We start from the raw sequence: 26,014 nt of genomic DNA on the forward strand, positions 1-26,014 counted from the left end.
AATCAATAATGCTGTCTATGTGCTGTTTTCAATTAAATACCTGCAAAATCTTTGTTTTGTGCTTCTATTTGCATTTTACCTACTTTTTTAAAATTGAGAATATACATGAAATTAGAGATGGAAATGTCAAAAAACTATACAGCAATATGTAATACGCCTAAAAGTTAAAAGTTGGTGAAAATAAGCTTCTGGGCTGCAAAAATCACATTTCTCTATGCATTTTTACTTTTCACTTGCAATTTGCACAGAAAATAAATCAAAACATATCTAAGTGGCTTATCATCCTGTTTGTCAGGGGTGCTGGAGCACCTCCCAGCGGTTACTGGGATGAAGGCTGGCAGGAGAATCATCAGTAGCAAAACAAATGTTTACAAACAAAAAAACTACCTGGAAATAGTTAAAAAGTGGGCAAACCTTTTTGACTTTTGCACAGTATTACTCTGTTCCCTCTTGACAACAGCTCTATGGTCTGCAAGGTATTTGTAAAAAATGTAATTTCTCCTATTAATTTAGGAGCTTTGTACCTTGGACGATCTCTCCTCAGCACTGGCCGCTCTGCCACGGCCGAACGGTTTGGGGGCGAGTAAAGGTGCGCTCCGCTCCAGACGGGAGGCCCGTGAACTTCTGCTTGTGTCCCCCTGACCTGCTCCGTATCCTATTACTCGGGCCTCCACAGTGGCGGTGAATTTGGGCACAGGTAGGGACTGCTGGCGCAGGTACTGCAGCGGGCTGGACGAGGAGGTGAAGGGGTCAGGAGTGGTGGGGGAGGTGGAAAGGCGTGTGGGGTCAGCAGATACACTGCGCTCCAAAAGCTTGGGCAGTTTAAGGCGTTCCAGTATAGCCTCGCTGATGGTGAAGCGCTGGGCGTAACGCTCCAGCACAGCAGCCGCCTCCTCTGGAGTTTTAGCTTTCAGGTACGCCTCATGAAGCTCCCGCTCTCGACGCTCCCTTAAAAGAAAAGAGAGAACAGAAACAGAAAGTGAAGTTAGCTAGTTACATAGTAATTAATAACTAATAACTATAATAGTAACTTAATATACAGTAACACAGTAACTAACATTTACTTGCTTAATCTATTTTGGTCACTTTATCTATTTGTATATTAGACCCAGTGTAAAGATTTATACAATGCAATTAGTGCTTAGAGATACACTGATTAGCCAAAATATTATGACCAACTATGGTGTCGGTCCTCCACATGCTGCCAAAACCGCTCCAACCCACTGAAGAATGACCTAAGAAGGTGCCTTGTGGTATCTGGGATCAGAAGCACATCCTTTAAGTCAAGTAGGTTGCAAGGTGGAGCCATTCGGATCAAACTTCTTGTTTCCCCACAGATGTGCAATTAGACTGAGATCTGAGGCCTGGGCAACACCTTGAACCCTTCCTCATGTTCCTCAAACCATTCCTGAAAAATGTGTGCAGTGTAGAAAGGTGCATGGTCCAACGTTTAGGTAGGTGGCACATGTCAAACTGATGTTCCACATGAATGGCTGGACCCAGAGATTTGTCAATGAGCCCTGAGTTTCCGAGTTGAGGGGCGTGTCAACAAAAAAAAAACAATGATTGCTGCTGTATTTTAGTTATTCATCAGCCACAGTATTAACACTGCAGGCTGAAATGTACATACACAGACTCTCTTTAATAAGAGAAACATAACAGCCAAAAACATTATTTCCACTTTCCAACCAAAGCCACTTTAACACAGATCAACTCTTATGACATCTGAAGTCGTAAGCAGAAACTTCTGAGGAGGACTTGAAGGCAGCAGTATTGCTCAGAGGTCCAGTTCTGATGCTTACATGCACATTAAAAGGTGCTTTCAACAATGGACAGGGGTTGGCATGAGCACTTTGACCGGTCTGAGGCCCCATATACAGCAGGATGCAATTCCTCCCATAATTATCCTTAAGATTTTTGTGCCTTTGTAGGTCTCCTCTTGGATCAGACCAGATGGGATAGGCTTTGTTGTCCTCACACATTGATGCGCACAACACCCTGTTGCCGGTTCGCCGATCATTACTTCCTCAGACCACCATTGGTAGGTACTCACCACTGCTGACTGGGAGGCCCCACAAGCCTTCATCTGACCATAACAACATGGCACTTGACAAAGTCGCTCAGCTCTTCACGCCAGCCCATTTCTCCCACATCCAACACAGACTACGAAAACCAACTGTGTGCTAAACACATCTAATAAATCTCAGACCTCGACATGAGCCGCTGTTATGAACTAATCAAGTGTTATTCGCTTCATCTGTGAGAGGTCAAAAGGTTTTGGCTCATCTACGTATCAGCAAATGTCTTTGGCCTAATCTGTAACAACTAAACTTAAGCTCCATTTACAAAAGCATTTTATTAAAAACTTCATCATCCACTGACATCATTCTGCAGTGATGAAGAGTAAAGATCAGTAATAAGCCAAAAAACTTGGAGCTAAAGAAAGGTCAGAAAACGTGGACCGACAGACGTACTTGTCCTCCACAATCTCCCTGTAGGTCTTTATACTCTTCCGCCTCTGTGAGCCTTCGCCTTTGTTCAGCAGTTGCTCCATCATCTTCCTCTCCTCCTCTTTCTTTATCAGGTCCTGAGACACACTCCTCCTGCGACTCTTCCACCGTGCCAGATCCTAAAAACAGAAACAGACCACAAATATACCTGCATATCGTTTACATACAGGACCTGGCCTTTACTACCGTATGTCCGTGTACGGTAATCATGCCGTGTTATTGCTCTCATTAATCAAAGACACTGAAAATTTTGCATTCTTCCCTCTGAAAAGTAATACACAAACCATGGACTTTAACTCAAGTAGAGACACCCAAGGTAAAATATCACTCCAGTAAAAGTAGAAGTTCCTCCCTTTAGACCTCCACTTGAGTAAAAGTATTTACCTTCAAATGTACTTAAGTATCAAAATTAAAAGTACTCAACAAGTTTTTTTACCACCACCACCTCTCTTTACTTCTGTTTTGTCTCAGTTAGTTGCCCCCCCCCCCCCCCCCACACTTAAAGCAGGGGGTTGGAGGGGGGATGGGTGGTACCACATCATCTCATATCTCTATGATCATTAATAAATGAGTTGACATTAATAGCGAAATGTAAAAGAAAAAAAGGGTGGTGTGGCCAAGGAATATTGGCCTGGGAATAATGCAGATACTTGGTTAGTAAAACTGATATTCCTAATGTGGTCACTCACGTCCTGCCAGTGGTTCTCCTCCTCCTTCATCCGGGTATACTGGCCATGCATCAGCTCGTGACGGACCTGACTGTGGGCTGGCAGCACGGAGTCTTCTTCGCTCCTCATGTCAATCATACTCATACTCCTATAAGAGAGACATAGAGGGTGAGCACACGATTCACTCGATTCACTGCATTCAGACAGATATGTTAGGCATGTTTGAGAAGGAACAGACTGACTGAAACCTCAGATAAGCATGGATGAGCGTTGTGTATCAAGAATTAGCCATGCTTCTCATTTAGGCCATGAAGCTTGAGCAATGCAAGAGAAATAACCACAAAGAGATGCATTCAAGTGCAGCAGCAAGTCTTGTATTAAATTCACGAGCTGGTTTCCATGATTAAAATCATTACTGACAAAAATGTCATATGTCGTTTAAGGCTCCATCACCCTTCGCTACTGTCTCTAACGGCAACCATCAAGCCCCTTCCCATTAGGAAGCAAAAACATCAGGTTTTATTCTTAAATGGTTCTAAACATCTTCAGCACGGCTTACATTAGTTCCAGCAGTTGTCTGTTTTATGTGTGAATAAACCTGACATTCATGTCTGATCGTTGTGGTTTTATTTTGAAAGCGGTCATATTTGATTAATATAGTTAATATATATTATTAATATATGTTCAGTGTAGCTCTTCTTGCCAAACAGTACGTGGTTCTTTGTTTTTCCTCATAAAACTGACAAAAACACTGGTGGCAGAGCAGCACTGACGTCATCAATAGGCTGGCGGTGCATGTCAGGCTGAGAGTGCATGTCTGCAGCCAGACCTTCCCAAGACCAAAACAAATTGGATTTAGAGACCGCGAGTCAGTGAGGGTGTAGAGCAAGCCTGGTTCAAAATCAAAGCAGTACAAATCCTGCTCAGGGTTTATGGCATAACACACAACAGATACAGCGCACTGGAAAGATCATGGTGAAGCAAAATGGACATTCTACCCATCTTTTTTTGGCAGCTGCTCAGTCATAAAGGGCTTGAAGCTTTCTTTTTTTATTTTTCATCTTCATGAATCATGTGCCAGTTGTATGTCACCTAATTAAACAGCAATGTTTAAAAGAAAATCCCCTTTCAAAGCTCCTCTATATAAGATATGGGGATTTAGAGAGCCTCTGGTGGAAATATGTAATGTGTGTAACGTGTGGAAAAACATTTCATAACGTCCCCAAGGAGCAGATGAATCTATGATTGTGTGCGAGGTGAAAGAGAATTCAAAGAGAACACAGTCAAAACTTTGTGAAGGATGTAAGAGAATTGGCTGCTGTTATCATATCTTCATCAGCATAATGCTGATTTTTATTTATTTTTGGCATTCGAGACCTAAATGTCGAGCTGGATGTTTGAGTCTGATGTTAATATATTAAAAACCTCCCTGAAAATCTGACCCAACACCTCTGACTTTTAAGTAATTATTTCAGGCTTTACAGGGTGACTGGTAGCAGCATATTTTAGCATATTTGGGTTTTTCACAAAGTTTCCATGGCCGAGCAGCTGCATCCAAGCCTTACATCACCAAGTGCAATGCAAAGCTTGGAATGCAGTGGTGTAAAGCGCCACCACTGGACTCTAGAGCAGTAGAGACGTGTTTTCTGAAGTGGCCAATCACGCTTCTCCGTGTGGAAATCTGATGGACGAGTCTGGTTTTGGCGGTTGCCAGGAGATGGTGCTTGTCTGACTGCATTGTGCCGAGTGTAAAGTTTGGTGGAGGGGGGATCATGGTGTGGGGGTGTTTTTCAGGAGTTGGGCTCGGCCCCTTAGTTCCAGTGAAAGGAACTCTTAAAGCATCAACACCAAGAGATTTTGGACAATTTCATGCTCCCAACTTTGTGGGAACAGTTTGGGGACGACCCCTTCCTGTTCCAACATGACTGCATACCAGTGCACAAAGCAGGTCCATAAAGACATGAATGAGCCAGTTTGGTGTGGAAGAACTCGACTGGCCTGCACAGAGTCCTGACCTCAACCCCATAGAACACCTTTGGGATGAATTAGAGCGGAGACTGTGAGCCAGGCCTTCTCGTCCAACATCAGTGTCTGACCTCACAAATGAGCTTCTGGAAGAACGGTCAAAAAATCCCATAAACACTCCTAACCCTGTGGAAAGCCTTCTCAGAAGAGTTGAAGCTGCTATAGCTGCAAAGGCTGGGCTGACATCAAATTAAACCCTATGGATTAAGGATGGGATGTCACTCAAGTTCATATGAGTGTGAAGGCAGACGAGCGAATACTTTTGGAAATAGTGTATATATTTCACTACTTGTTTTTAAATGAAATCAGTTTTGATGAGTGGCAGGCACTTCAAAAATCTGAATCAGCATGTTTGTGAATTCAGGAGTGGACACTGCTGAACAGCAGCTCAGTGCTGTGAAATCTCCATCCAAAATGTCATTCATGTTGCATCATCTCAGCATTAGCGAGTTTAATAGCAGACACATCAGTCAGACCTGAACAGACAAATGAGTGCAGTGTGCAACAACAAGCTTCAGTGAATCACTCCGTGCCCTGCGCAGTAGAGTCGCGTGCCTGTGAGGTTAGGAACATGCTTTTGTTCTGCTTTTAGTGAGCCAAGCTGAGCACATGCAAAATAGCTTAATATAATCAAACACACACACACACACACACACACACACACACGACTAAGGCTGTGACGGTGTAACACATGACAGGTTATTAGAGGAACTTACTCAGATACACTATCTCTGTGGCTGAATCTACAACAGGCCAGACATGTGGAGAAAAAGAGGACACATAGCGGTTTATCACGACATCACTCAACTCAAATTAACACACTGCAGTAATCAGAATGACTTAAATAATCAGATTCCTTTGGTGTAACGATACCAGAGCCAGTTTGAGGAGCCTGGCCACTTCCTATTCTCCCCGTTATATAAAAAACAGGACTGCTACACTGCAGAGGGAGAGTGAGTCCTCAATGAATGGGAGTGACAAAATAGTTAACAGTTTCTAATCACTCAGCCAGAACTTTCCTTTCATTTTAGACAGTAGAAGGATGTGTTTCACTAAGAAACTAAAGAAATCTCACATGCATGTTTCCTTTTTTCTACAGCAAACCGGTTTCGGGCAGCAGGAGGCAGGCTTTATTGCTGGAGTGTGATGATTGATTGGCGAGCGGAGCAGCTCATTGGTTGTTTGCGCTCACTGACATCATGGACCTACATGAGGCACTGTTTTAAACTCCTATAAACTCCTAAAAGCTCTTTAAAAATATAACTGCAGTGTTAAGATTAAGAGACCCTTATTAGTCCCACAACGGAAGTTTCACCTCTGCATTTAACCCATCTGGGCAGTTAAACACCACATACACACTAGGGGGCAGTGAGCACACTTGCCTGGAGCGGTGGGTAGCCCTATCCGCAGCGCCCAGGGAGAAATTAGGGGTTAGGTGTCTTGCTCAAGGGCACCTCAGTCATGTACCGTTGGCGCTGGGGATCGAACCGGCAACCTTCTGGTCACAGGGCTAGTAACCTAACCTCACGACAGCCCCATTAAAATGTTATGATGTTCTGTGTTCAGGAAATTATTGCATTCTATTACATTAAAAATGTTCAAGCATTATAAACTAAGATTTTGCTCAAATGCTCCAGATCAACCCATGCATTGTGGACTCACTCGGGAGCGCCCTCTAGTGTCTGAAGACCAGAAGACACTGCAGAGTGGTAATTCTCTTCTCCAAGTTCTCTGACGATACACCCAGCACTCAGTCCGCAACTCTGTTTACAGCACTAGCTTGACGATTCTACATTCTCATAACTTTTAAAAGAACATTTGAATGGAGGAAACTGATGACTCATGAACACACTGGAGTGTCTTGTGCTGACTCAGCAAACTGAGTGTTCAAACAATGCAACTGCATCAGATTGCACTGAGAAGGAAAAATCTAACTGGATCTCAGTTTCCCACCCCTGATTTTCTTGTGGTTTAAAGTCATCACAAGAAACAATACATTATAAAACCAAAACTTTACAATAGGAGTTGATTTAATCTTTACTGCCTTTTTCAAAAAAGTACAGGCCCAAAGTTTCATGACAGACTTATTAGCCCGCGGTGGGGAGGGGGGACTTCAAAGCCAGCATCACCCAGCATTCAGATCACAGTGGCTTCCCCAAAGCATCTGTAAGCCACAGAACTCTTTAAAATAACCGCCTGTGTGATGTGATGTGAGGGGGTGTGTGTGTGCGCGATGCTGCAGCTTGTGGCCTCATCTAAAAGTCAACACAAGAAACACAGACCATCAAAAAACCCAAACCAGAAACAAAACATCTCTCCATATACTGCTCATAAATGTAACTACAGCAGGAGGCTGCACTAAATCCATCATGCAAGGGAAATAAATATGAAATTATGAAAGCATGATAAGATTACCTCTGTACATTAAGTCTATTTTGATTTCAGGTTGACTTCAAGAGGCATCACTTATATTAATATTTAAATAAGGCCAAGTTTAACTGAGTTTGTTAGCTTTATCAATAAAATGAGAGGAATCCAACTTCAAATCATTCAGAGAAACAGTCTACTTAGTACTTTGAGTGCCACCTCTTGGCCAAGGTAACGGCACTGAGTGTTCTCTTATAAGGCTGGATGAGGCTAGTGAAGGAAGGAATAATTACAGTCAGTATAAAGGTTGCCATAAAAAGTTATAGAATCGTTAACATTGGCAACACCTATTATTTCTCCTTGAGATTATTGTGGGAATGTAGTTTTGTATCACTTGTAGATTTTAAATCATATCAGTGCCAATAATTATGGAGAAAACCGCATGCTCAGAGAATTACCCACTTACGGACACCAGAGGGAAACCTAAGGCAAGGTCAAAGCACAAACTCTACATCGCACCCTATACTGCTACACTGCAACACATGGAAAAGGCCTCATCAAAACGTCCTGCTGGAATCAGGTCTGTTATTAGCCCGCAGTGGGGAGGGGGGACTTCAAAGCCAGCGTCACTCAGCATTCAGACCACAGCGGCTTCCCCAAAGCATCCGTAAGCCACAGAACTCTTTAAAATAACCGCCTGTGTGATGTGATGTGAGGGTGTGTGTGCGCGCGATGCTGCAGCTTGTGGCCTCATCTAAAAGTCAACACAAGAAACACAGACCATCAAAAAACCCAAACCAGAAACAAAACATCTCTCCATATACTGCTCATAAATGTAACTACAGCAGGAGGCTGCACTAAATCCATCATGCAAGGGAAATAAATATGACTTCCACACTTGGCTTTGATGCATCAGCCAAAACGATGTAGAAGCTGCAGCTAAACAGTAAATCTGCTAAAGATGGGAATGAGTAACGGACCTCTCAAGTATGGCTTATACCTTCCATTTTTACTCATACATTCTATACATGTGTGCATTTGGCAAACTGCTGCACAATGTCTTTTCTATAGCCTGTGTCAGGGGTCAGCAACATGCGGGTCCGAAGCCACATGTGGGCCTTTTACTGCCCAGAATTCAATTTTTAGGTAAAAATAAAATAATCCTCATTTGCAGTAAAACAAAGCTCTGCTGATCGCTCTAACACAGTAACAATAAATGGTCCTGGAGTAAACATAGAACCACTAAATCAACTTAACCTCTTCAACTCCTCGGGACCACCGGTGGGTCCAAAACGCACTTAGTCATGTTCTCCATAACGATCATATTCGATAAGCTCCATTCAGAAGCTGGGCGTCGTGTGAGGCTGTAGCTCTTCTCTCCAGTCTAATAGACGGTGATGTCATTTTAAACCCTTATAATAAAAGAAGCTGAACTCAGTTTGTTTTTCTACTGAAAGTCGACCTGTTTTTCCCCAAATCTGGGCTCTAAACTATAAACAGACGGTGTCTCTTCAGTGATCTGCTCTGGAAACATCACTTTTAGAAAATAACACAAAGAGCGTCTGAGATTTTTGGCTTTCAGCAGTAAATTGTAAGTATATAGTGATGTGTAGATCATAAAACATGTTCTGTTCATTTGATGGGAACTTTTACCACCTCGGGCACTATTTAAGGTGGCGAATGAGAAGAATGCAGAGACGCATTACAAGAAAATATTCTACTTTTAAGTAAAAGCAGAACAGGAACCAGACATTAAAAAAAAAAAAGGGGGGGGGGGGGGGCTCCCGAGTGGCGCAACCGCCTAAGCGTTGGCCCGGTCATCAGGAGAACGCGAGTTCGATCCCTGGTGATGCTGCAGCCGTCCGTAGCCGGGAGTCCTAGAGAGCACAATGGGCCTCGCTCTCTCTGGGTGGGTAGGATGGCCCCTTTCCCCCTCCACCATCACTCAATGCCATGATGGTCAATGCAGGTGTCTGTAGGCTGATGTAACAGATCTGGCGGTTGGCGCTTTCCTCTGAGCTCATTCAGCTGTCCCGTGACGTTGCGTGAGCGGCAGTTCAAAAAGAAGCGGTGGCTGGTTTCACAGCTCTCGGAGGAAGCCTGTGCTGCCTTCACCCTCCTAGCGTCCTGAGTAGCGGGTGGAATTGGAGAGGACTAAATTGGGGAGAATAGACTGTCCAAAATAGACTGTCTGATGCCTCAGATACTGTTCCATGATACTTTTGTGATAATGTTTTGCCCTTTGTCGTTTTTTCAAATCCATTCATGGTGGAGAGGCACATACAGGGTGTTGTACGGCAAAATTATACGCTTAAAAGACTTGTGTAGGTTCACCGGTCACTTTGGATGGTATAATGGAAGATATATTTGCATTATAGTGATCACATCCCTCGGTTCCCATCACCACCACTAAAGAAATCTGAATCAGTATATTTCTCTACAAAGAACCATTTCACATCAAACCACTCTGAACGTCCTTGTTTATCTCATGACTGAATTATGCACTATTTTTTTTAAAAACGGTGGAAATCCCCTCTTACAAGTGAAAGAGGGGCTTATACAGTTCTCCAAGGGAAGAATTCATAGCATTGATCTCCTGCAAATGGCTGAGGAAGGTCATGACCTTGGCCCTTTGCAGATGGTACTTATCAAGATCAAGGACACACAATCATGGGGTACGATGTCATACACGTCAAGTCTTAAAGACAAATCATATGGTTTCCATGCAAACTGCATCAGGCACGTTCCTGGCCTTTCCTGCCTCACGCTTCATCCTAACAGCACATGCAACAAAAGTAGTATGATCTATTTCCCGTTGCTTGTAGTTACATTCTAGAGCTCATAGAAAAGGACGTTCACAATGTAGAACATGCACAGCAAGACAGTCACAACAATAAAAAATGAAGGAGAAGCAGCCATTCAGAAAAGAAAAACAAAAGCACTTCCACCGATTAGGCACAACATCATGACCAGCTCCACTTACTGTATAGCTGCACTTTGTAGTTCTACAGTTACAGACTGTAGTCCATCTGTTTCTCTGATACTCTGTTACCCTGTTCTTCAGTGGTCAGGACCCCCATGGACCCTCACAGCAGCAACACGGAGGTGTGTAAAAACTCCAGCCGGACAGCTGTGTCTGATCCACTCAGACCAGCACAACACACACTAACACACCACATCAGTGTTACTGCAGTGCTGAGAATGACCCACCACCCGATAGTACCCGAGTATCAGAGAAACAGATGGACTACAGTCTGTAACTGTAGAACCAAAGTGCAGCTATACAGTAAGTGGAGCTGATAAGATGGACAGTAAGGGTAGAAACAAGGAGGTCATAATGTCATGCCTGACCGGTGTATGTAAGATAGTAGTTAGAGGGGAAGTGTTGCAGTAAATTCAGCAAATATGCATCAATATCTCGAGCACTGGGCTCGGTCCTTTGAGCGAGGATGTAAAACGTCCGTGTGATGATGCCCCGTAAACTGACTTTCTAGGTTTTTCCTTGCAACAATTTGAATGAACTTGTTTTTGAAACTGTACAAACACAGAAGGCAGAGAGAATTAAAGATATAGTATAAAGAAAATGCACACAAGTTTAACCCTAATTGTAGCTAAATCAGCCAAGACAGGTTTGGTGTTAAAAGATGGCTCATAGTTTTGCACTGGAGCTTTGAGTCTAATGTAGCAAATAATAAAATCAGAGTCAGAGTCACTCAGCCATATCAAAAACACGTAAAAATAAGTTAACTTAAATCAACAAATTAACATGTAGTTTGACCAGGAGTCGCAAACCCATGTAGAAGTGTTCCAAAGTCATCCTACATTAAGATTAACCCGAGTTATTCAACAGTTGGTTCTGGCCACATAAGCTGATTGGTTGAGAAGCTCTAAATCGTGCTGTTATTTCACCATAACATTACAGGCCCCCCCCAGTCAGAAATGAACCCAATACCATTCGCCAAACTAAACGGGCTGTAAGAAGCTTTACAGACCGGCTGGAACAAAACATTAATATTGATCTTGAAAAACTGACAAAACTGAGCTGAAACTGATATTGGGTCAGTTTTATGGCTCAGTCTGCACTTCAAAAGGCGGGGCTTACAGCAGACTGAGCAGCGAGTGGGTGGAGTTCGTTACTCTGACATAACAAGCCGCTTGTTAAGGAGCGATAATTTGGAGGAAGGAACTAAACATTAAATGCCACATTCACAGCCCAGTTTAATTTATTACTATTTATTTAACGGTTGTATAAAAGCAATAGAAAACTCAAGACTGCCTTTGGCTCATGCCTGCAACCAAATCACAGCCGTGATGTTATTTCACGATAACACACTCCCTCTCGCGTTCTATCGCTAAACTCAAAGCGGACCTATCCAATCTTTGTCATCCTAGTTCTGCCGTAATCTTGTGTGAAGATGTAACGTCTTTTCTCCATCTCTAAACCCCCTTGAGCTTTGATTACGTCGCCGTGCTCCAGCAGGCAGGGCAAATAATATTAACCAGTATTATGTCACGCGTCACTCTGACTACCTCCACCCATCGTTGGGTGAAACTTTCAGCTAGATCAGAGACCCTCCCTGATATCCCCAAAACCATGTTTCACTCAGAAATATGCCGTGGTGCAGAAGAAGAGCTTGATTTACAATTCATGTCGTCTTTAATACATCTTAGCACCACAAACCCTGTGCATGTTCAACCACAAGCAAGCACATTTGTGATGGCCTTCATTACTTGTCGGCTACATTAACCTCGTAGCTCCAGTGCAAAAAAACTTGGCTGAGCGAAGAGGAAAGTTTCCCCTAATCAATTCCTTTAACAGAGAAATAAAGAGGCATCATTTCAGAGACTGTTTTAGAAATAAACAAGTAATGAAAAATAACTGCAGCTGGAAATAAAGATGCTCTTTAGTCTTAAAGCAGCAGGCTCAGACGGGGTGGCTCACGTTGGCGAGAGGTCATCGTCCAGCCAGGAAGGCCGTCTCCGCGACTTCTCGTTTTCCGAACCCACCTTCTCCGTGCGACCCGTCTGACTGGCCGATGAAGGCACAGGGAGGAAATGGGTGGGGCTCGGGCTGGCATGTTTGGGTGATGCTTGGCTGCGCCGTGCCCACAAGTCGTCCCGCCCTCGGTTGCCCGAAGGGGATGTCCCGCCCACCTTGTCTGCGGTTGCTGGAGGGAAGTTCTTGCTGGGGCCAGGGCTGCGACTGATAGGACTGGTCACTACGATGCTCGTTGTCATGGAGCCGGTCGTCAAGGATGTGCGGTAGAGTTCTTCAGAGCAGGAGCGGGCGGGGCTACTGCTGAGAGAATGATGGGATTATCACCACGGACAACAGTGAGCGACGCGAGACTTGGACCCGAGAGCCAAGTGGAACTCGGAGGGAAAACAAACAAAGCTGACCGAGCTCATTATAGCATTAGCAAAATTCACACTGGCAAAGACACTCAGCACGTCGCAGCTCAGATACATAAACAGCGCCAACATTACCTCTTTAAAGGAAGACGTTAATATTGGAAGAAGATAGAAACACTATTCACTGTGAAAAATGGAGTCTTGACAAGTAAAATCTCCTTGAATCCACTTAATATAAAGTCATATGCAAAAGTTTGGGCACACCTGGATAAATGTGACTCTACACACAGCACACATGTACACATTTTAACGCACAATTACCTTATTTGCTGAATTTAATATATTGGGGTTATAAAATGGGGTAATGAAACTGCAAAATCTGTGGCACGTTTTACACTTTGTATAATTTTCCCCCAATATGGTAAACTACAATAAGAACTTTGCACTAAAACTACTATTTTTACATTTGTTCCCTTTATAGAATGCATTTATTTTCGCTTAGAAAATTGAATTTGATTGTGGCTGTTCAGACTTTTGCATATAACTGTCTAGTATTAAGAGATTGTTTTAAAAATATAGGAGCGCTTAAGTTGTCTAGCCATTTTCTACTTGCTTGAGGTAAATTACAACAGGTGTCTTATTCCATTGGCTGTAGCATTTTTTGAATAAACAAGAATTGCACATTGTTGATGAGAAAAACTGCAGTCAAATGCCAACCGAGTGATGTTTTACTATAAAACTACTAAAAACAAGCAAAACTGACCATTCAAATTCTTAAAAAAAAAAATTTTTTTTAAAAATCCAAAAGATATCTTTACAGGTGAAGGTGAAAAGGTTTGTAATTCCAAGTTCATGTAGAGAGGTTTTAAGTCATTTTGGAACATTTTTATTGGTGCATTCCTCAAATTTGCACACACACACACACACACACACTCACACACACACACACACGTAAAAAGAGGGGGTGTGTTCAAGTGAAAAAAAATAAATAAATAAGATACACATTTTTTGGACAGCAGCAATATTTTGCAAGGCTTTAAGTCCCAGTCAGCTTTCAGACAGACATTTTAAATGCACACAAATTCACACACACACACACACACACACACACACACACACACACACACACACACACACACACACACACACACACACTACTTCAATCGTGGGCATGCTTCAGTTTGTCCCACCATGTTTTCCTTCCACTTGAATACTCAACCCAAATCAGCAAGTGAATAGGTGGAAGGAAAATGAGGCAGGACTTACTTTCTGAAGCTGAAACTTGTCCTAAAAAAGATTATGATATCATTTCCCCTCGTTCTGAGAGGGTCACATGCTGCGCAAGCATCCACACACATGGATGTAGCAAAGCATGAACAGAGAGGCAGCGGGTATGGACCACAGGTCCTGTCTCTACTGCAAGTCTCCACTCATTCATGCCCTCAACACAGTGTCAGAGCTTCAATAGCGCTTCACCACAAGTCTGCACAGGTGAACAGCAAGCTCAATTTAGATCTATGAACCTCGTGAATATGAAAAGGGCCTGCTTTTCGTTGGTTTGCAGTCATTTTTCATATTAAAAATGAAGCAGGTTTAGTCGGAGCAAAGCAATATTGCACATAAGTATTCATGACATTATTAGTGATGGTCAGTAATGAATGACAGGCTGTGTATTTTACCCCCTTCATGTGAGGTCAGTACCTGTTGGCACCCAAACCTTTCAGGTGCTTAAACTACATTTGGAGCAAGAGATTCAGTTTGTATCTTTAAAAGGGAATTCCAGTCTAAATCTACAGCTCAGTATTCTCTAGCACTGCATCATATCCCATTGGTAATCCCTGTGGCGTCAACCAATCCTGACTGCTATACCTCACAGATCTCGAGGCCCACAAACTCAACCAAGTTAGCATCAACATAACTTCGCTCAGTTGTCAAAACAATTGTAACAAAAATGCCAAGACAGAATTGACAAATGTTCTCGTTTAGCCAGAGAAATGAAGCCAAACTGGGGTAAAATATCTAAAAAAGTAAGTCATCCTTATACGACAAAGCACGAGTTAAAAACTGCAAGGAAGACGGGGACTACAGTTTACATCCCATGTGTCAAACGAGGTCCACCACAATTCTGTCTGGCCTACAAAAGTTTTTAAAAATTATTAATATTAGCCCGTTTCACAATGTGCTGCACTACAATCCCCAGTATGCACTGCACAGTGGTTACACATCAATTCTACACAAGGCATTTTACTAAAATGCCTTTCAGCTGCAGTTCAACCAACATAAAACATTAACTCATAATTAAAAAGAGTTTGTCTCAAATCTGTAAGCCAGAGGAATGATTTTTTAATATAGCCTTTTAATTTTTGTTTAACACCCCTGGTTTATACAGTTGCAATAATATATTTGGGTTTCTAGCAGTAGCATTAGTTCATTTTTAAAACTCATCCCAACTTCAAGGGGGAAAAAAAAAAAAAAAAAAATCTCTGGACACCACTGCAGCACCGCTATGGGAGGTGGCCATGCATGTTTATAGCAAATGGTCACATTGTTCATTTTGACCAAAGTAACCTTTTAACTGTATTTTGGAAAAGAAAGCTGTCAGATTACACTCAGGTGTCTCATGTTAGACCCCTTGCTTAAACATGAGAAATTTCACATTTCAAAAGACAAGATGTCTCCAAACTTTTGACAGACGCCAATACAGGGGAACACGTGCTGTGAGTGAGTGAGTGAGTGAGTGAGTGAGTGAGTGAGTGAGAAACAATGGGAACACAGTAGATTCTCCTCCTTTATGCCCCTTGCCAAGAGAGGAATATGAGCAAGACAAGTCTCCAAAACCTTTAACCGTCAGTCAGATGCAGCTCTAAGTGCTGTGCTCTGACTTGGCCTTTCCATGTCCAAACAGGATGGACGCTGGGCTGCTGGTGTCACTGCAGGTTTTGGATGTGTGAGAGATGGCCATTTCTGAATGGAGCCTTTCATGTCTGCCTAAAAGAAGCCCCTTCTTTTTTTGGCCCTGGCACACAAAGGACCCTCAGTGGCTGTTGATTGGCACCCAAATCCACACACCCACCCAAAAGCCCTAGTGCCATATGCCCAGCATGACTGGCACAGGCCGACAGCACCAGCCCCATGCCAGCAAAACACACCCACAAACACACACAGTCTGGTACAGACAGAGCGGAGGGTCATCACGTTGTGATAGTGACCAGCATGGAATCTAATCTGTACAATCACACACGGACACCACAGCACACTGAACAGCAGCTCAGATTACTGTGAGAACAGAGCCGACACGGCCGTGTCCTCTTCAACACGGGGTCAAACGGGAGACCCTAACGGCTACTTTAACACCCAATTCTGTCGATTTTTAATCTTCATTTGACCATGAAGCAATGTGTGCAGCTCGGATTATGAAGGCTTCAGAGAGTTTATGCCTCTTCTACATGGTACTAGAAAAGATCAAAACATTGGTTTAGTGTTAAAGGTTTCCCTTGGGAAGCTTGTAGGGCTGAATCTAAATGTTTGTCAGGAAAATCATTCATAACATGCAGGCAAATCATGACCATTTGAGCTAGACCTTCAGGTCAGGCCATAAATATTATTAACATAAATAATAATTATTAATATAAATAATATTAACAGTTAGAAAATTTTTTTTTTTAAAATAAGTGAAACACACACACACACACACACACACACACACACACACACACACACACACACACCTCAGAATTGAAAATATATCTGAAGCTTGTAACATTAAGATGTTTCACCTTGCATGCCGCAGTTTGACTTTGGTAAAGAGCCCTAGAATATAGCTGCCGCCACAGTGTTTCATTTCTAACACCCGACTGAAACGTGAACATATCTAGGAATTCTCACCAAGTTTGGACCATCAATTAGATACGAAAATGTGATGGGTTGATTTTCACTTCCCAATTTTATGGTTAATGCAACATGTAAGGCCTTCTATTCAGCTTCTGAAGGCCTAGCAGGACAGCTGGTTAAATCTGCCTCTATACCATGAGAAAATTCAATAAAATCTTCAAACACCCAACAGAAATGAACCTTTTAAAAAAAAGTATTAATACAAGAGGTTAAAAGACGATACGCTCAATGATTGTATTAAATAAAAGTGAAATGAAAAATTAGACGTTTTCACTCGCGAGAAATCAGGCCTTCAAGCCGCTGTTGAAGGAAACATCCATTTGCTCTCCACCGCAACTGCACTTCTGAGAAGTAGTAGATTTAAGTTTGTCTTTAGCCATTTTAAAATATTCTATAATGGTTACAGAGCATCGTTGCAACCAATTTTAGTTACATTTTTTTTTATTTAGTCATTTTAGTACAAGCACAAAACTATGAAACCTATAGCCGCTGTGAGCTCAGCTAGCCAGTGATTGTACCGAAACCTTAAGCCCAAGTCCTGCTCTAAGGCAAGTTTGAAGTTAAATTATACCCGAGTAGTTGCTCATTAAACAATTTCTCACTACATTTAATCTTAACTAAACTTTGATTTGAGCATGATGGTATTTGTTAGCTAGCTAATTCAGCTAATGTAATCCAACATTAAATACAAGCTAAAGGGTAAGGCAGACAATGAACTTAGTACAACTTTAAAAACTTGTGAAAAGCTCTATATAAATAAACTTTGTTTGCTTGCTTTAAGCCACTAAACTTCTTTAGTCTTACACAAGTCGTTTTCTAACCTGCCACGTTCCATTACAGGATGAGTACTTGCAGGTAAGCACAGGATTTTCATAACTCTTTCCAGCAAGCTGGGCTCCTTCGCTTTCATAGTGACAAAAGATAATCATTTTATAAACTACAGTGGCTTGAAGGTGGACGTTTGAGTCTGCATGACCAAAGTAATTCTCCCATTTTGTCTTCGTCAATTATGGCAGCAACAAAAAGTCTTTAAGGAATTACAATTCTGAATAACCGCTCAAAACAGGTGTCTAACCCAGCTCCTGGTTTCTTTTAAAACCAAACCGGACACACCTGATCCAGCCAGCCATGGCTTTCAGAAAGGTTTGTATACTGGAGGCAGGTGCTGGAACTAAACTCCACAGAAGGGCTGACTCCCAGGAGCTTGCGTAATAAGGGCAAACCCACAGACGCCCTACTGTTTAACACTGCAATGAATTTCTGTGAAGGCAAAATCTCACTAGCTATTAACGGACCACATGAGCTGTACTAAGGCCCTTACGTGATGCAAGACCTTCATTTCTGATGTTATCATTCCAGATTTTTTGCTAATCAAGACGCCTTTAATGGACCACATAATAGCTACATAATATCCTTTTAACAGGGTCCCTGAATGGGCAGAGCCAGCTCAGCCCAACTCAGCTATGCTGAGGGTCAAACACAGGAAACCTGTTCATTTCCCCTCTTCCTCTGGGTGGGACGTGTGTTTGTATTTGTCCAAGTGAGGGAAACTGTCAAAGTGACCATCATTTCCGCTCATTATATAATACCGCATGTGTGAATATAAATGTGTGGGTAGTACAAAATGTACAGAATACATATAACAGCCCCTTCTGAATACAGGCAATGATTACATGCTGATTAAACAGAAACCGTATTCAAATGGCAATAAGACAGCGGCACTTTACTAACCCTGCTACAACCAAACTCAATCATGGCAACTCATGATGGCACAGTCATGTGATGTAGCAAGGTTCAGGTGTTACAGAAAAGACAAGTCTAACTTCGCTTAATGAGGCAATACAGCCCAATCCAGGTCCTCTTTGTTTGGCAGGGGGGGGGGAAGTCTGTAAACATTTATTTTACACGTCTCCCCAGTGATAAAACTTTCAAAGTCATAGTTTCACTGGTTCCCTAACCTCCAGCCCATGAATGCCCCAGATAAAAGGAGCCCACCCTGGCCGATCCAGTTAGCAATAAAACCACCAAGGGGCACCTGTACTCACAAAAAAAAAAAAAAAAAAAAAATTAATAATAATAATAATAATAATAATAATAATAATAATAATAATAATAATAATAAATATATATATATATATATATATATATATATATATATATATATATATATATAAAATCCCAGGTGTCCTTGGAAATGTAATTCTGTCCAGACAGAGCTTATGGCATCCTACAAGATTGACAGTGTGTCCAGGCCAAGAGGTGGGCACCAAGGTGGATACGGAATCCAGTGGGTGGGTGGAGGGAAGGTGGGTTTGAAAGAGTAATTTATTTTGTGATGCAAAAATAATTTATAGTTAAAAAAAAAAAAAAAAAAAAAAAAAAAAAAAAAAACACACCACACACACCACTAAACTCATAATGCTGCATTAACATACATCCACTTTCTAAGCCGCTTCTCCGTCAGGGTCGCAGGGGGTGCTGGAGCCTATCCCAGCGGTCTTCGGGCAGAAGGCAGGAAACACCCTGGCTAGGTCGCCAGTCCATTGCAGGGCAGACAGACAGTCACTCACACCAAGGGGTAATTTAGCATGTCCAATTGGCCTGACTGCATGTCTTTGGACTGTGGGAGGAAACCTGAGAACCCCACGCAGACACGGGGAGAACATGCAAACTCCACACAGAGAGGACCCCAGTCACCCGGCCGGGGCATCGAACCCAGGCCCTCCTTGCAGTGAGGCGACAGCGCTACCCACCACGCCACCCGATAGCATTAACATTATGATGAAATTAAACTTATGCATGCACACGAGCAGGAACGCCACTTATACCAGTAATCCTATCTCCATGGCAACACTTATAAGTGCACACCATCCTCGGTTGTGCATTATTGCCAATTCTGCTATGAATTCTGCTTTAACATTACGCAATGTGTAAACCTACACTTGCACAAAGCACTTTGGCCATCAAGACAAAGCCACAGGTAAGATTTTATTTATTGCCTGTAATTTTGATGTGATGTTCATTTAGTTGAGCAATAAGCTTGCATTTAAATTCAGTAAGCTAATAGCTTAGCATGAATAGGGCTTAGTTTGGTTACAGCGAGTGTAGCCTGTTACTGAGGTGGTGAGTTTTTTGATGCTTCTCATGAGCATCATGCCACTAGACGCATGTTAACATTCCAGGAGTGTTTTCATGTGACAACCTAATAACCAACCAATTAACTTTCAGCTTCAGTGGGGGACGAGGACGAAGGCGGTTGGCATCGGTGCTGGCTAATCAAGCCTCACACCACCCCACTGATCACTACACCAACAAAAATGTCTAGCTCAGTTTCTACAGGCTAAAATACTGGTCATTCAACAAAAGGCCCACTCTTTCTGTAAAAAAAAAGCTAGACAGGCACAATATGCAGTTTGAAGAAGGGGGGTTGCTCACTTAATCTCTTCTCATGAAGTTCTCCTTGTTCCTTTTCACATTTATTAGATCAAGCTCTTTTTTTATTGAGTAAAATCCTAAAATCCAACATGGACCACCCTGCCTGCATCCAGGACATCTCTCAAGAGAGGCCTGTGCATCTTCTTAAATCAGACACTCAAAACATTGCTGAAAGGCTCTGACCTCAAACGTCTGGACGTGTGCTCTCCAGCGGCCGAGCAGCAGGTCAGAACTTCAGGCTTGGGACCAAAAAAAAAAAAAAAAAACCCACACCACAACCAATAGGAACGAAACTTGGTGGGTAGGTTTGAAACGGGGGGGGGTCGTCATGCAGATGAGCCCGCTTTCACACTTGGCCATGCAGTTGTGTTGGTAGCACCCTTTGCAAGCCTCAGCGAAGAGTTTGAATGCAGTTTAAGCAGCTGAAAGAGTTTGAGAGGGGTTGCACTGTAAAGCGAGTGTGTTGTGCATTGTTGGATGGGAATAACATCCAGCTGGATTTGAACCAGTAACCCTGGCCTTAGAAACCCAGCACCCTACCACTGTGCCACTGAGGAACACAGACGATAAGCGGAATTACACACTTCTGGATGGCCGGCAAAAATGCAGGAAAAATCAAACAAAGAATTTGCCAAGATGGCCCAAAGTAAACGAAGGATAAATTCAAGAATCTGAGTAAATGACCAAAGCAAAAAAACTCTCAAAAGCAGAGATGGGCAGCTGACTACATTTCAGGTTTTTCTTATATCTTTTTCCTTGTCTTAAATCAACACAATGCTTTCTTTCTCCTTATTTTCGTCTTTTCTCCTCCATCATCTAGCCTAGAGTAAAGCTTGATTTCTGCTTCTTTGGTTGCTTTCTCTTTTCATGCTTTTCTGGATTTTTTTTTTTTTTTTCCTTTTTCTTTTGGTCGCTCGGTCTAAATAACCACCTGGGCCAAGTACCATACCGGTCACCCCTCTACAAGGGTGTGACCAGGATGTGCTGTCTGCCACAGCCTTAAATGCTGGTACCAACAGGTGTACCTGGTTGGCACTGATTACCCCTTGGTATTCTGGGATTTTGAGTCTCCCTGAGTAACAGTGCTTCACCACCATCGCCCTCTGCTGGCAGCCATCAGCCCAGGCTGACCGTTTACAGCAGGCATGTTACTTCTAATAAAGTTGTGGCTGTTACTTTTTAAGTAACTCACTGCTGTTGGTACATTGCAGGCAAATATTGAACAAAGAGTAACCCTTAAAGAGAATCGTTCCATTAGCCATTAGCAGAAAATACAATGGCACTGAAAGAACGCCTCTCAACCAATCACCTTGTGAGGCTGGAACTAACTGGAGTATGATAAGTGATTCCAAACTTTTGAACAGTGATGTAACACAGCAGCATTATTCAGGTGCAAATATGCAGGAAGAAAACATGAAACATAAAAAGAAACTGTTTTAAAAACTTAATTTATGATATTTGTGTTTAATGAGTAAGGACTACTTCTATAACAAGCAAATGTGTTAGTATTTAAATGGAGTTATGACATAACTGAAGTTTGAGGAAAGACCACGCCTAAACTCTTCCTACTTAATTCTAGCTTTCTATAAATACCAGTCCTTCACTCCTCCAACTTGTGACGAATTTCGTACCCAACCTCCTCCCCTTTCTCCTCAACCTTGTCCACGCTTGCAATTGATCTTTAATCGGTGTTGGTCGACCTTCTCATGAACTGCAGAAGACGTACCAAACTCTAGCCCAAAATTCCTCAGAGTTCCCCGCCTCTCATTATCTCACTTACCAAGGAATGGCCTGCATTCGCAAATAAAGCTTGACAATCAGTGAATGTGTTTAAATAGACATTACTAATGTGATCATCACCTGATATCAGCAGCTGCCTGATCAATCAAGTGGTCTTAAAAAATAGCTTGTTACTATTTTTTATACAAGGTTAGCCCTTCTGGGTCCATGAACATGCCTGTGAGACAAATGTCCTCTACCTTAGTGATAATACAGCTCACAAATCCAGTCCAAACACATATACAGTCCAGTTCCTGAATCTGTAGAGCCGCCCTTTCCATTCCATCTTATCACGAGATCATAAGAGAGTCACATCCGGAGTTATGAGCCTATGAAGAGGGGCTAAGATACATCTGCCTCTCACCGTGTGGAACCAGGGGGTTCATGTGTCCATCAACACTCTGGGTGAAACTGACCAATGGGCACTCAGGAAATCACTAAGCACTGACCCTCACTCCGGAAACCCTTCATTCTTCATTCAGTCCACATTGGAGACGCATGTGAAATGGTGCGCAGAGAGTTTGCAAAGTTTATGCAGCAGTTTTGGAAATAAGTGCCAAAGATGACAGATCATTTTGATAAGAAACAGGCAGATATCATCATTAAAGGTGATTTCAAGAAGGCCAGCATGGTGTTCAACGATGGCTGCAGGTCTCGGTGAACCACCAGCTAAAAAAAACAGGGTATCTCTGAGCTGCAAAAAGCCTGCAAAGGGCTACAAATCTCAACATGCTCATAAGAAATGTTTACGATCCTGCTAAAAAAATAACATTTGGTTTCAGTTAATAAAAATGAAAAGCTCTTCGTCCATGTGCTCCTGCCTTCAGTGTCCATACTACCATCTACCAAGGGTGTGCATGTAATATAATCTGTTCTTCAGACACAAGGCTGACCTCATGATTCATCAAAGAGGGTTTGATTCTTCTACAACTCTTTACGTCAACACTGCGACTATAAAAGGGAAAGAAATGACAGGATTATTTTCAATCTGAAACCATAAAAACTCCCAAAGAAATTCCTACCAGTAAAGTGATCACATTTTAAAAAGAAACTATAGCACACACACACACACACACACACACACACACACACACACACACACACACACACACACACACCTTCTAAGCCGCTTCTCCTTCTGGGTCGCGGGGGGTGCTGGAGCCTGTCCCAACTGTCATTGGGCAAAAGGCAGGATACACCCTGGATAGGTCACCAGTCCATCACAGGGCAGACAGACACATTCACTCACACCTAGGGGCAATTTAGCATGTCCAAAAGGTCTTACTGCATATCTTTGGACTGTGGTAGGAAACCAGAGGAAACCCACGCAGACATGGGGAGAACATGCAAACTCCACACAGAGAGGACCGTGGTCACCCAGCTGGAGACTCGAACCTAAGCCCTCCTTGCTGGGAGGAGACAGCGCTACCCACCACGCCACCGTGCCACCCTGGAAACTGTAGCAGTAACTGTAGCAGTGGTGGCTGCAAAGCTATGATAGCGGTGCAAACATCATGTACCTGAAAAAACTAGTTCTATAATGCAAACCATTGTGGGACTTTTTGCATTATCAGATTTCTTAAGTGCTAGTAAATGTGTTGAATAAGTTGAGTGCGTTTTTAGTGGATATCATTGCTGTTGGACCAGAAACATCCATTGTTCTCTTATTTGTTTATAGAATTTGAAAATGTCAGCTGTCGTTTACACTGTGTTAAAATGTTTTAATGAATGGAGGAAGAGAAATGGTCTAAATGGACTTGGATAAAATCTCATTTCAGCTTGTAACTTCCACTGGAATTTAAGGATGTTTTCATATCACAGTGGTGATATATAAAAAACACAATACTTCAATGTTTAACTTCTCTAGGCCTGTATTATATTTGCCAAATACAAACAAGTGCGCCGTCAATTGAAAATTTTAACTGCAAGTCAAGAATTTTTTCGTTGAAGTCCATGTTTATTTGATTGTTCATTAACTCCTAGAGTTGGCTATCAAAGTTAATCAGTATGCACATTAGGAGAGGGTTGATTGTATCTGGTCATGGGGGAACAGTGCACCTTTGATTATTGTTGGTAGTTTCATGCTCTGGCTCCTCTGCATGGCTCTGCTGTATGGGTGAGGTGGACTCTGGGGCAAGGCTGCATTCAGGTGTTTCTTCTCCAGTCTTCATGGTTCTAAGGCTTTCAGTGGGCGACATCAGGTTCTGAATGGATATATGTGATGCCACACATGTTCTCTGCTCTTGCTCCTCCTCTGGATCCTCATCGTCCATATGTTCCAGCTGCTGGCCTTCTGGAGAAGGAGGGGACGGGTGGTTTTTGGGGTGGGGGTCTATAATGGGAGGGGTTTTAGCTAAAGGGTTGGTGGTGTCACCATGGGGGGAGTCAGTTTCTGAGTGTGAGTCTTCAGACTGGTGGTCTTTAGAGGCTGGATCTACACACAGAGTTTCTATACCGGTTACTGCAGGGGAAAACTCTAAAGCATGACAAGGACTTTCACTGAACCACACAAGCATAGAACAGTGCAGTAGCCACAACACAACCACAAAGTATTATACAAATATTATATACCAACAACAGCAACAAAGGGGAAGCACAGGAGTGAGTAGGAGGAAAGCAAAAAGGGCAAGAAGAAAGAAAAAAGGCAGATTATGTGATGTGATGTAAATTTACAGTCATCAAATCAGTTTTGGAAATCAAGGTACTGTAGCTGCAGTTGACATGTCACAAATAACATTCACAAACAGAACATGGAAAAAGTAGGGAGGACGATAAACAGTGTCTAAAACAGCAAAGCTACTAAAGAGATTACCCAAACAGAATGAGAAAATGAGCATGAATGTGGACACACCTGACCCCCAAACCCACATACACACCAGGCCAACTAAGAATCGTATAGAAGGAGTTCGTTTTTCTTCCTTTCTGTTGGATTTTTCCCCAATTTTCTCCCTAATTGTAGTCATTAGCCAGGTTACCTCCTATCACACAATACGCTCTTTAAAAAAAGGAGAAGTTGCCACAAAAGATCCAGGAGATGCTGTAAAAGAACCACTTTGGTACTCAAAGGACCCTGTTTGTAAATGAGATTTATGAGTGCGAAGAACCTTTTACTCACATAATGTAACGGTTCTTAATGAATGATGTATTCTTGAACCTTTTCAGAATGTGGAGGTTCTTTAAACTTTTTGGCACACCCACTATGTTCAAAAGAACTCTCTAAAGAACCATTTATTGAAAGATATTCTCAGCAAAAATGGTTCTTCAATGGCATAACTTTTTTCACCTATTTTTATAAGTGTACTATGCCGGACCAGTAAAGACTACTGCATGCTTTTTCCAAGTAGAGCTTTAATCAGCTATGAAACGTTGGTCTGAACCCGAACTGTCAGACTTTTCCTTCCAAACCAAACCCGAAACTCATTATGAGCTTTATGAGTCCAACAAAATTTTGTCTGAAACCGACTGAGACAAACCCATAATCACTCAAAGTGCTAACTTAGAGTGTAGTGACAATAATGGACACTAATGTATAATCGATGGAGCACAGATTTATCATAGATGAATAAAATTGTTTAAGCTCTACTTTAACAATTCTACAGGGTGATTCAAAAAGATTCATCCGATTTCAAAGAGCCATATTTTTTACAATCGTGAGGCGTCTAGGAACCAATCACAATCAACTGTAAGGTAAGGGAGGCTATTCCTTCCCATTGAGACACAGCAAAACCAATTATGCTAATTTGGCCTCTTGGATAGCTGCGACATCACCAGGGATCAAGCATCACTTAATACTTAATAGCCCACAACTTAGCAACACTAGGCTACACAGAAAAACTCATGCACTGAATTTATCTGGGCCCCCCAGAAGAAATAGTCATCAAGCCCATAGGTTGACATCTGGGAAGTAACATCTTTTTTAACTGTGTTTATCCACTCAGATTATGACCAGTAGAGGGGATCGGAGCTGATCGGCTTCTAGGACTTTAG

At 42.4% G+C, this 26,014-nt stretch overlaps 1 protein-coding gene across 11 annotated transcripts in view; it reads right to left on the minus strand.

Annotated features, from left to right (window-relative positions):
* The window catches only part of limch1b (LIM and calponin homology domains 1b), a 187,924-nt gene that overhangs the window by 25,120 nt on the left and 136,790 nt on the right, over nt 1-26,014 (minus strand). For 6 of the 11 annotated variants that reach the window (XM_017716139.2, XM_037540301.1, XM_017716144.2 and 3 more), the window contains exons 9-12: nt 24,086-24,526; nt 3,200-3,326; nt 2,475-2,629; nt 525-948 (exon numbers count right to left, since the gene is read on the minus strand). In XM_017716139.2, the coding sequence (XP_017571628.1) occupies nt 525-948; nt 2,475-2,629; nt 3,200-3,326; nt 24,086-24,526 (1,147 nt within the window). Of the gene's footprint in view, nt 1-524; nt 949-2,474; nt 2,630-3,199; nt 3,327-5,919; nt 5,947-12,512; nt 12,870-24,085; nt 24,527-26,014 lie in introns of all 11 variants that reach the window. The other 5 variants (XM_017716140.2, XM_017716141.2, XM_017716143.2 and 2 more) reach the window with 5 other exon arrangements.

Source organism: Pygocentrus nattereri, chromosome 8, assembly GCF_015220715.1.
Source record: "Pygocentrus nattereri isolate fPygNat1 chromosome 8, fPygNat1.pri, whole genome shotgun sequence".
Lineage (NCBI taxonomy): Eukaryota > Metazoa > Chordata > Actinopteri > Characiformes > Serrasalmidae > Pygocentrus > Pygocentrus nattereri.